This window comes from Notamacropus eugenii, chromosome 1 (assembly GCF_028372415.1).
Source record: "Notamacropus eugenii isolate mMacEug1 chromosome 1, mMacEug1.pri_v2, whole genome shotgun sequence".
In the NCBI taxonomy this organism is placed as follows: Eukaryota; Metazoa; Chordata; class Mammalia; order Diprotodontia; family Macropodidae; genus Notamacropus; species Notamacropus eugenii.
The window spans coordinates 477520476-477532788 of record NC_092872.1 but is presented as its reverse complement, the minus strand read 5'-3'; the positions used below and the strand labels follow the sequence as shown (position 1 = coordinate 477532788).

Below are 12313 nucleotides of genomic sequence, written 5' to 3'. Positions count from 1 at the left end.
TCAGAATTCTAAAATAAAGCACACATACATAGAGGGGAAAATTCTTGCTGCTCCTGGCCCTCCCCTCCTCAAAGATTCATGCAGGTAAAGGTTTGCAGTTCATGGCACTGCCAGCATCCCTTGACCCTTGCTTCCCTCCACCCTTGTGTCTCTGGCTCTTCCTGTGCAAATAGATTCTCTCTTCCATGGGCTGCCAGAGTGTCCAGGGATGGCTTGAGCCATAGTGAAGGGCTTCATATTTCCTGGCTCTGTCTCAGACCTGTGTTGTTTATTACCTGAGTAAAGATTTGTTCTGAGTGCCGCAGCAGTTTACTCCTGATTGGCTCCTATGGAGAAAACTAGTCTGAGGTTTTCTTGACTCGTAGTAAAAATGGTGTGCATTAATAGCCAAGAATCTCTTAGAAAGGACTTTGTGTTTTCCCCTAAGTGTCTTTGGACAGAGACAATGGGAACACACAACATTATCTTGTATTTGTAGAGTGTTTTTTTTTTCTTTTCACTTTCGCATAGCTTGATAATTTAAAAGTGAAGTGGCTAGAAGTTTTTTTTTTTTGTAGAGAGGGAAACTGAGGCCACGAGTCTTACACAAGATCATATAGCTAGTTCATAGTGGAGCCAGGACTAGAGACTTTTATTCACAAAGGGAAATGTAGCTTCAGACAATATGAAATAGGATGAGAAAAAAATAATAGGTTTCCAGCAGGTTTAATTATGTTATTGTTTGGAGCACTGTGTATATGTCTTAACCTGCAATGAGATGTATATATGTGTTTGCCCCTGATTGTGGCCCCCAGTTTCCTTCTGGCTAAACAGGGAGGGGAGGCCAGACCGGGAAGAAAATCCCAGGTTGATGCAGACAGAAGTGTTAACCCACAAGTGGGTAACTGAGATTGAACATAATTAAAATTTGTTGCCATGTTCTGTGTCCAAGTGATCCACAATATCTGGGCACTGCCTTGTTCCAAGTACTTCTTCCAGGATGGTAGAACCTGCAGGATTCCTGGACTGAGTCATTCTCAGTCATTCTCCGGCAGCTGGGCCTGGCTGTTGGTTACAGGTGAAGGGACATGACCTATCCTTTCCCTTGCTTTTTTCCAGGGTCCTACGAGTGTGGAATATGTGGGAAGAAATACAAATACTATAACTGTTTCCAGACCCATGTGCGAGCACATCGAGGTAGGAAGCTTTTCTGCAGCCTTGGCCTTAGTCTCAGATTGGTGCAAGAAGGAGGTGGGCAGGAGTGGTGGGAAAAGCTGGTCCCTGTTTCCTTCTCCCCTTCTGCTCCCATCTCTCACCACCTCTCCTTCTGACCCTGCTCCACCTTCAAATGGGTGCTATGCTGGGCAAAATAAAGGCACAGAGCTCTGATCTTTACCTGCCCTCTTAGGGGAGACTGTAGAGAGAACTCAGTGCCCCTGAAATGGGGAGAAAAGAGCCTGCCTACCCTGTTCTGAGCCCTGTGGAGTATGATATAGGTAACGAGGAAACTTAAGGCTGTTGAGAGATGGGAGCCAGCTGACTCACAATCTGTCCAGCTAAACTGGTAGCCAGTGCGAATCCTCTGGCCTGAGATGCCTTTATGAGGACCTGATCAGACTGCAGGATAGCCTTGCTAATCATTTGACTCTCAGGCAATGCCAGAGTCCTCTATGATTGTGTGTCTCAGCTGTTGAGATGTATTAAAGCTCCCTGGAGGCAGAACCCCTGCCCCCACTCCCCCAGCATTCCCTTCTCTGTACCTAGTACAGAGCCCTAGATGGGGTCCCCAGGGCCAGACTGGTGGCATGGTTTTTCTGGGCTGTGCTTTCCTACCAGACTCATCCCTGTGTCTTAAGGGAGGGATTAGAGTCTGGAACCTCTTCCTAAGGACATTCCCTATGATTGAACCCTATGAATGACCTGGAGAAGAGTTAGGGCTGATGGTGATGGAAGGCGATCTGGGCTGTCCGCTGTCAGAGCAGAATCAGCCACAATCCCACATGCCTGCTTCCTGTGCCTCTGAAGCAGTGTTTCTGGTCCTCTGTTCCCTTCCTCTGTGGAGTCACTTGCCTGTCCTACCTTCTTTTGCAGACACTGAAGCAGCCTCAGGTGAAGGAGCATCCCAGGGCAGTAAGTATCTTGCTGTCTTCGTGGGGAGGAGGGGAGGTGCAGGGGAAGTCTGAGTCGGGGAACGCAGGTGAGGTTGGTTCTCAGGAAGATCCCCCTCTCTTTGCCTGATCTGTAACCCCTGCTATCAAGGTGGTAGTGTTGGGATCTGGGCCTTCCTCTGGCTGAGGCATAGTTTCCATAGGCCAGCAGCCCTGGGTAGGGGTCCTGATCAGCCTTTCCTTTTGTAGTGGGATTTAGAAGCAGCCTGGATTTAGGATTATGGGGTGGAGGTGGGGACCTGGAGGCTGAGAACCTAGGTTCCCATTGCATTTCTTCAAGTCCATGACCTTATACAATTGACTTCCACTCTCTGGACCTGTTTCCCCCTTTGTAAAACGAGAGGGTTGGACCATGTGATCTGCACAGTCTTTTACAGCTCTGAGTCACAGGAAGGCCTGCAGCCTCTGTCCTCCTGGAGCCCACGAGGGCACCTTCTGCTGTCCTCCCCAGCCTGTAGTTGTCCTCCCTGTTTTCAATAGCTCCCTTCTTTTCCTGGTCTGTTGATTTGCCTCTGAGTGTATTTAAAGAATTTCCCCATTTAATCTTCCCTTCCTTTGCTATTTTGGGTCCCTGTTGCCTTTCCAGCCCTCCCCTCAATGGCCTGGTTTGTATGCCTCTTGGCTTCCTTTGTGTGGAGTGACACGCTGGTTGCTGCAGTCTTTATGGCCAGGGATATTTTTACCTCCTGGATCGCTCTTCCCTCCCTCAGCTCTCTGTTACTCATTTTTTCTCCCCGTGCTTATTGTCTTCTTTCCTGGGACCTGCCCTCACTCAGGCATAGTATAAGGGGCCAGGCAACTGCTGTCAGCTTCCTACCCAGTCCCCTTTACTGCACAGCTGATCCAATCACCTGGTCATAGAGTTAGTTAATCATGCAGTAGACCCTAGCAGTGTTAGAGCCAGAGAAAGTTTGTCTGGCTATCTGTCTGGAAGGAAGGAAGGAAGGAAGAAAAGGAAGGAAGGAAGGAGGGAAGGAGGGAAAGGAGGAGGGAAAGGGAGGAAGGAGATAGGGAGTTGGAGGGAGAGAGGGCTTGTTAAGTGTTAGCTGGGGCAGTCAGGTGGCACAGTAGATAGAACACTGGCCCTGGAGTCAGGAGGACTTGAGTTCAAATCTGTATGTGTGTGACCCTAGGCAAGTCACTTAACTCCCAGTTACCTCAAGAGACCAGAACCTAACAAACAAAAGTGTTAAGCATGTGACAAGTACTTTGCTAAGCATCGGGATATGAATAGATAGTCCTCTTGTGGAGGAGTTCACATTCTAAGCTGGAGAGGCAGCCCATGAAAGAATGCTCAGCTATTGAGTAGATAAGAAAGCCTGGAAATCCTAAGGATGCGTGGCAGTATGCTGCAGGAAGCTGCTTACCCAGGGTCATAGATCTAGCTTGCAGCAGTGTCTGAACTAGAACTCAGGCCCATCACTGACACATTTCTGGTGAACTTTGGCTCACATCATCAGAAACCCCTTTGGGCTGCCCCAGCCATAGCTGTTGCCTGCCAAACTCAGTGTATCAATCAGGAATGGGGCCGCCAGCTCCCCACATGTAGAACAGTTAGTCTCTTTCCCTAAGAGTTTGCTTGAGCACTTAAAGCAGAAGGCTGTAACTGTGATGTGCACATGAATAATGCACTCTCTGTTTCCAGGCTCAATTAATTAAGAGGCAGACGTTCTTTCCTGCAGCGAAAACCGCCTGGTCACCCGTGGCCTTTGTGGTGGGTGGCAGGCGGGTGGCTCGTCCTGTGTTTGGGTTTGTGGTGACTGACTGTTCCCTGGGAAGGAAGTAGCCATGTGAGCATAAGGCATCCTGCTGGTGACCTGGAAGGGCAGCCTGCAGAGGAATCAGTGAATGTTAAGGAAGTAGCTAGGTTAGGAAACTGACACCCAGGGAAGGGAATTGACTGATCCAGAGATAAGGGGAGCTTGAGTCTCCTAACCAGTTGTCAAACGATCTTTCCTCTGTACTTTTAGATTTTGTTTCTATTTTATAAATGAAAAGAAACAAGACAGGTAGAGGGGAAATCATAGGGAATCAGGGACCAGACGTTCTGCTCTCCCTCAGGCCCTGCATGACCCTCTTCCACCAAAGATCAGAAGAACGGTTCTAGTGTGTTCTCTTCCATTCTTCCTGATCATTCGGAGTTCTTGTAGCCCTGAGGGAGCTCTTACAGCAACTGGAGCCTCAAATACATGATTTAGTACTTGATTCTAGACTCTTTAATAGCAATAATAGTAATCAGTTACTTATATAGTGCTCTGAGGTTTGCCAAGCACTTTACAAAGATCATTTTGTTTGATCCTCACAACATCCCCATGAGGTAGATGCTCTTGTTATCCCCATTTTACAGATGGGCAAACTGAGGCAAGCGGCAGTTCAGTGACTTGTTCAGGATCACAACACTAGCAAGCACCTAAGGCCGCTTTTGAACTCAGGTCTTCATAGCTCCAGGTCCAGCCCTCTGTCTGCTGCCACCTGGCTGCCTCTGATCTATTAGAGTATGCCCCTAGCTAGCATTTCTTTCTTTGTTGCCTCTGCATCTCTGCTCTCCCCACATAGACTGGGAAGTCCTTGAGGGTAGGAAAAGATCTCAGGGCTGGTAGTTTTCAGTTAGGAAGGAAAACTAGCTCTGCAAATTATCCTAGAATTAAGTGCTTTTTCATTGGAGTTCTACAGCTGTTTAGGAGAGAAAAGGATTCTGTAGTCAGAGGTCAGCTGATATCCTAATTGTTCCCATAGCCCTCACGAGTGGGCATTGACAGGCAGCAGAATGGCCTGGGGACATTTTCCATGGGACCCCTGATTCAAGTGTTAGGCATAGTATAGGACAGTGGTGTCAAATTAAAATAGAAACGGGATGCTAAACATAACTAGAGACCCTGTGATTTCTCAAAATAACTGCTATTAACCTGAGCCACGCCTGCCCGAGGTCAGCCGGCCTGCTACTCCCATCCCTGAAGGGCCAAAGAAGATTTTCACATTTCCTGTTTTCCCTCCACTGCTCCCACAGACAACTTTAGGTACACATGTGATATCTGTGGGAAGAAATATAAATATTACAGCTGTTTTCAAGAGCATCGAGACCTGCATGCCGTGGATGGTGAGTGGGGCAACTCCTTCTGTTTGGGGCCTTTCCTGGGCATCATGAGATCAAACAGGAAGGATTCAGGGCCAGCCCTTTCTTGTGTAGGTAGCTGTGGGCTCCTCATGGCCCCTCTCCCCTGCATCCTGCTAGAAAAGTTGGTTCATAGCAGGCTCTCTCCTCTATTCCTTTCTTCTTCTCCTCATTGCCTCTCCTCTTTTCTGTCATCTTCCTTCTCTCTTTTTTATCTGTTTTTCCTCTCAGTGTTTATTTTTTTAAACCATCTGCCCCTTCTCCCACTGCCTGTGACAGTTGTGGAGCCCTGACCTTGAACGCAATTCTGGCTGTAGGCCAAGATACAAATGAAGACAGAAAAGATTCTCTCCCTCTTGAGTGGTGACCACAAGGAAATTAAATAGTATATTTGCTATATATTTATGGGATGTAAAGTGATGGACTTCTGGGCACATGCAAGGGGAACATGAGTGTGACCCAGAAGATAGCCTCAAGAGAAGGCAAAGTCTGAGCCTGGTTGTGTTGGGTTGAGAGCATCATCATCTCCCCCAGTCCTCATCTATTGCCTGGAGATCTGAGTAATGGCGCTGAGTGTTGAGATAGGTCCTGGGACATGGTTTGGTGATACCCTTTCTGCTGCCCCCCTCTCCCATCCCAGTTTTCTTGGCCTCTGTTTAGGAGTGGTGAGGTTCCCAAGAGCAGGTTGTGGTGGTGGGATGAACTACCCCTGAGAGAATCAGAGCCCTTTTCTTGGGGTAAAATAACAGCACTCATTTGCTTCCTTCCTTCCCTCTGCTACTGCCGCCATCTCCTATCCGGGCTCAGTGTTTAGTGTTGAAGGAGCCCCAGAAAATCGGGCAGGTAAGTCCTTGGTCTCTTCTTTCCTTGTTCCTCCCCTCCCCCGTGACCAGGGTCCTGGCCCTCACAGAATGGCATCCTTGGGAAGTTAAATGACATTTGTTCTCCTACAGACCCTTTTGATCAATCCGTCGTGGCTACAGATGAAGTAAAGGAGGAGCCTCCAGAGCCATTCCAGAAAATCGGGCCAAGTATGCTTACCTGGGAGGGAGGTAGTGGGTTGGGGTGGGTGGGTAAGTGGTCTCTGTGGACATGGCCAGCCATCTAAAGGGGATTCTGCAGCAAGCACCATAATAGCTATTAAAGGAGAGGTGAGGATAAGGGCATGAGGGGGTCAAGGCAGGGTGACAGTATTCGGTACTAGGTGCCAAGGCCTGGTCCTGCATCTCATTTTCTTAGTCATCTTTTCAAAGTGAGGAATTAGCCAGTGGAAGAAACCCTTCTGGACCTTGGTGTAGTTATCACATTCCATCTTAGGATGTTCTCCTGGTCTTCCAGCTTCAAATGATAAGCAGATAAAAATGAAAGGAGAAGAGGGAAAAAGAGAAAGAGGGAGGGAGAGGAAAGATTTTTGAAATTTTGAAAAGAAACCCAACTTTTGAGGTGTCACTATGTCCAAACTTGGGAATGAAAGAAGGGAGAGAGAAAGGAAGGAAGGAAGGAAGGAAGGAATTGATTTTATTGATTGCTTACTATGTTCCTGTCACTGTGCTAAGGGCTGTGAGTAGAGCAAACAAGCAAACAAGACAGTCCCTGCTCTCAAGGAGCTAACTGATGAGGAGAGGTAGCACATAGTAGGGAGGCCTGGTTCCAAGACAAATAAAATGAGATCTCTCCTGTTACAGCCTGGCATCCCTAGGCTCTGGGAGTGGGGAAGGTAGTGGCAATGCAGAGTGGCCAAAGTGGCCAGAGTGGAAGGGCTTGATGTTGAAAAGGCGATGACACTCCCAATCCAGTTTTGTTCTTTTCCACAGAAACTGGCAATTACACCTGTGAGTTTTGTGGCAAGCAGTATAAGTACTACACCCCTTACCAAGAGCACGTGGCCCTTCATGCCCCCATCAGTGAGTATCTGCTAAAGATGGTCAGGCTGGGTGTGGATCATCGGTGTTGTGGTCCTGGGTTGGGAATTCACTATCACTGACTGTCCTGGGGGAGGGAGAAACCAGCAGGGGCATGGGAGTGTGTGACGGGTGGCACCTGCTGGTGGCTGATGGGCCGAAGAGGAAATTAATTCTAGGGTCATTTTCTCAGCCCCATCCTCTCCTCCTAACTATGCGTGTGACTCGGAGCCACTTTGTGGCAGGACGTTGTCATAGCTGGCAGTTCCCATTGCTGACCTGGTATAAGTCAGACCCCCTTGGAGCACCAGCAGCATGGTCCTGTGGTAAGAGCATTGGGTTTAAAGTGAGAGGACCTGGTTCAAATTCCAGTTCTACTGTTTAACTACCTGTGTGACCTTGGGCAGATCTGTGGGTAATCTTTAGTTTTCTCATCTGTAAAATGAAGTTGGACTAGATGATTTCCAAGGTCTCTGGTGCTTCTAAGTCTGTGATCCGGTGATAGGGGTCCTTTGCCTGGGGGGCTGGGTGGGGGTGTTTTGGGGAGAAGAACATGGGGTATTGACTATTCTCTGGCAGGGGCGGGGGGCAGAGAAGAGGAGGAGGGACCTCATTCTTGGGCCTGATTTGCCACTTGAAGCACATCTTCTTCTCAATTCTTTAGCTGCCCAGATCATTACACCATAGCCATTAAAGTTCAGGTGCCATGGACGTAACCATGAACCCTTAATTCCAAAACGCCTAAGCTCCTTACTGGGCTGGAAGCTGGCCTAGCAAGTCTCTGGGAGGAGAACCCCAGTAGCCTCTAATAGAGATCATTAAGGTCTCAAGGGTCATGGGTCTAACCTTGTGCCTCCATGCAGGAATTCTCTCTGGGCCCTCCAGTGGGTGATCATTGCTTCCAGATGTGCCATAGAGGTGACCCAGCTTTCAGGCTGGGTTTGGGGGACAGGTCCTTTATAGGTTCTGAAGACCTTTCTTTCTTTTTCTTCCTCAGAAACCTAAGCCACAGTGGGTACAGTTTGGAGTTAGGATCATAGGTTCATCTATTTAAAGCTGAAGGGAACCTTAGACATTGCTGAGTCCAACTTCCTCATTTTACAGTTGAGGAAACTGAGGCCCTGAGAGGTTTATCGATTTGCCCAGGATCACACAGCTATTATCTGAAGTAGGATCTGAAACCAGGTCTTCCTAATTTGTAGACTCAATGGCCTTTAGTCTGAACCAATGCTGAGCCAAACCCTTTAGTATCAGGGCTCTGGAAACTTATCCCGTGGTTGTCCTCATTGAATGCAGTAAGAGGACAGTTTGTTGCAGTAGAAAAGACACTGATGGGCAAGCAGAACCCTGTGTTTGTGTCTGATCTCTGCTATTCATTTGTTCTCTATCCTTGGGTAAGTCACTTCCTTCTGCACCTGTTTTCACACATGTAAAATAAGAGTATTGGAGTAGTTGATCTCTGAGGTTTTTCTCCATCTCTAATGTTTTGTGATTTCCTTCTCTTCTCTCTGGCCTGTGTTTGATAGATAAGAATGTCTGGTCCCTATAGTGACCTCTGTCTCATTAACCCAGCTAGGGCCATTGGGCTTGAAAAGTCCCTCTTTTCTCTTCAGAGGGGTGGGTTCTGACTATGACCTTCTGCCCTCTGGAGCTCTTGGGCATGGACTAGTTCAATCTTTATTCGTCTTTCCACTTAATACCATGTCTTCTTTGACATTCTGGGTCAGGACTACTCAGAGAATCTGAAGGCACATATTTGGTAGATAGGGGGCCTTAAACGCTGTTGGACTTTCATGCCTTGTAAATACAGCAAAGGTGTTCCCAGTTGTACTCAGGCATCCAGAATGTATTTCTCACACAGAGATTGTTGGGCAGGAGAGTTTGTGGCATTTTCTTCTAGGACTCTGAGGAGATTGGCCCTCTAGTTTCCCCACCTCCCTTTCCCTTCCACACATGTACTAACTCTAGACTCCTATATGGATACTACCATGCAGGGGTATTAGTATGGGGGATGGAGATGAAAGGGGTGGTGGTGACATCTTCTCCCTCCCCAGGTTAGCCTTTGTCCTAGGATAATTGACAGAGATTTAAGAAGGAAAGAAGACTGGAGATGTTCACAGTGATTCCTAGGTTTGAAAAGGGCAAAGGTTACCCACGGATGAAATCTACCCTTCTTATAGCATTGTTTTCTGGTCTGCCAAGGTACCATCGAGTACAGGGATGGCATGAGGCTAGGGCTGAAAACTGTGGTCTAAAAGTAGTGAAGCCAATTTCTTTATCTTCCATGGCAATGGGTTTTCCACACTAAGTCTTGTAGAATGTGGGGAGAGCTTCACCAAGAATTCCTAACTACAGTCTTCTGATCAAAATCTTTTCCATAGTGTAATGGGAGGTTCAGGTGAATCACACCTGGAAGCCTTTAAGAAGATAGCAAACAGGGTACATGCAGGGGAGTCTGGGAGCAGAAAACCCAAAGACCTCTGTAGAGGATGCTGGATGAAGCAGAGGGTTTAATAGAAAGAGAACTGGGTGTGCACTGGAGGACTTCTGTTGGACACCCAGCTTGCTCTGTATGACCTTGGACAAGATACTCAGCTTTCTTAAACCATGATTTCTTCATCTGTGAAAAGAGGGGTTTGGAGCAGATGATGGTCCTTTAAGTTCTTTTCAGCTCTCTTAGGATCCTGTGATTTCTCCACTCCCCTAATAGTCAATTCCTTTTGCTATATTCTTGTCATGAGGGAAATATACAGACTGTATGACCATCCGTTGCAGCAGTGGCTATGTTTCTGGGGCCCTTGTCTGACGTTTCCAAGAGAAGAAAGCCAAAAGTCTACCACTAAGGTTGTGCTTCAGATGCAGGAAAGGGAAGAAGTGGATAGCACAGAACCAAGGGCTGTGGATGGCAAAGATGAAAAGGCCCATCTGGTGAGGATGGCACAGTGAGCTAGCTTTTTTGTATGTGTCTATAAAGGCACCAATGCTCATTTATGCATGTGTTTCAGGGCTCACTTAGCAGAGGGTGACTGTCAGTGCACAGAAGGTTTCTGTCCATGTGCTGGACAGAGCATGCTTGTGGATAGTGGTATCCACTGGACAGAGGTTCTCTGTGTGTGTCATTACTCACTAGGAAGTAGGACTCTGTTCATCAGTGCCTACTGGAAAGAAGGGATCTATCCTTTCCCGTCAGACTCCTAGAATCCTATCAGTTTCCAGAAGGGCATCTGTCCATATCTGCTGGGCAGAGGGTATCTCTGTGTCTGTTCCTATCAGTTAGTAAACATCTGTGCCTACCCAAATGAAGGTATCTTATCAGTTCCCACTGAACTGATAGAGGGCATCTATCAGTTTCAAATCCCATGTCTACTGGACAGTGAGTATCGATATATGTCAGCACCCATTGGTCAGTGGGCATCTGTATGTCAGTGCCTGCTGATTTCTTAATACCTGTCAGACAGGTTGTCACCTTCACATGACAGTTATCTACTAGGCAGATGGCATCTGCTAATGTCTAGCAGGTAGAGGACCTCCGTGTGTCAGTGCCCCCGGGTGGAAAGCATCTGCTAGTGTCCACTAGACGGTAGGATGCTAGAGGTTCCAAAGCCCAGGCTTTGACCTGGAGCTGTTAGGTTCATGTAGGGAGAGGAGACTTAATGCCCAGCTCTCTCTCAGATGATTTTGGGAATGTTTTTTGAGCAAACTTGATGGTGATGGATGGGTGGAGAGAGGTGATTGTCTAGTAGAGTCTATTGCTCTCTTACAACAGTGTGATTGGGGATAAGAGATTTGCCTTCCATGAGAGAATGACTTTACTAGGTCCCTTTTGCCTCAGTTAATTCCTGTCCCCATCACAGACCTCTTTCCTAAGGCGAGCCAGGTTCCCTTGGCAAAATATACATTCCAGGATTTTCTGTAAACCAGTGAACAGTGCCTTCTCCCTGCCTTGCCCAGTGACCCTGGGCCTTGGAAGCTGGCAGATTTGGGCCTCTCCTGCATGCTCCCTAATGGAGCAATTGGGAACATCTGCTAAGGGCCTGGGGAGGGGAGTATGTCCAGAATGTGTTTACACTCAATTAATTTTTAATTATGTCACTTAATAAAGTTGTTAACCAACTGTGAATGTGCCTTGTCTTTATTTGTTGAGAAGAGCTCTGCTTCTATCTTTCTATCTTTCCCATTCACTTCCTCTCCTCCCCTCACCCTGTTTCCAACTTTATCCAACAATCCCTTACAAAATCCACTTCCTCATGGCCCTATCCCTGCATCTCTGCAGGACCCTAATCAGCCAGAGGGTCTTCATCAGTGTCTCAAGCAACTCACTGTGTGTCTTTGAGTGAATCATTTCCTGTCTCCTGGGCCCCATTTCTTCATCTGTAAAGTTAAATGGGTTAGACTGTATGGGCTCCAAGGTCCCTTCTAGCTCTGAGATTCTAGAAATCTAATGAAAAGATTAGGGCCTAGTCTTGGTGCCATAGGATTTCTTAATTGTCCAAAGGGAAAATCCTCTTGGAAACCAGTTCTTTAGAGTTATCTTCTTATTTTTCTTTCCAGTGTGTCTAGACATGGTCTTCTCCTGGGCATTTGGGGATGCCTCTTGATCAGTTCCTTCTCTTTGGGGTGGGGGCTTCCCTTTGCTACTCATCCATCCTCTGCCAGATTAGAGTTCTGAGTTCTTGTTCTCTCTGTCTCCCTTGGCTTGGTCTGCACCTGCTTTCTGGGTGTGGTGGAGAGACTCATTTGACTGCCTATAGTGGGCCACATCCCTCATCAAACTCTACACCCTTAGAATGTACACTGTTGTAGCATGCTATCTTCGGAAATCTAGTATTGCTTACTCAACCTCTCTCTTTCCCAGCTCCATAGTGAAGCTTAATAGTGATCCTCTTTCCCTGAAATCCTGAGAACTCTCAAGGGGATGACCTGGTATTTGATCTAGCCTTTCCAAAAACTGTCATGGAAGGAGTGAAATGACCTAGTCTTTTGTGTCCCAATTCTCTAGATCTAGTATCAGATCACAAAGCTTCTCAGCTTTAGGAGTGGAGTAAAATGATCTCTATGGGCAGCTAAGTGGTGCAATGGATAGAGTATTGGGCCTAGAATCCTCTTTGTTAGTCCATATCTAGCCTCAGATACTTACTAGCTGTGTGATCCTG

General features: G+C 47.3%; 1 protein-coding gene across 13 annotated transcripts in view; it reads left to right on the top strand.

Moving 5' to 3' along the window:
• ZNF618 (zinc finger protein 618) overlaps positions 1–12313 on the top strand; it is a 231118-nt gene that overhangs the window by 186769 nt on the left and 32036 nt on the right. For all 13 annotated transcript variants that reach the window (XM_072632439.1, XM_072632435.1, XM_072632433.1 and 10 more), the window contains 6 exons: positions 1099–1176; positions 2071–2109; positions 5155–5244; positions 6067–6102; positions 6213–6290; positions 7074–7163. In XM_072632439.1, coding sequence (XP_072488540.1) covers positions 1099–1176; positions 2071–2109; positions 5155–5244; positions 6067–6102; positions 6213–6290; positions 7074–7163 — 411 coding nt within the window. The remainder of the gene's footprint in view (positions 1–1098; positions 1177–2070; positions 2110–5154; positions 5245–6066; positions 6103–6212; positions 6291–7073; positions 7164–12313) is intronic.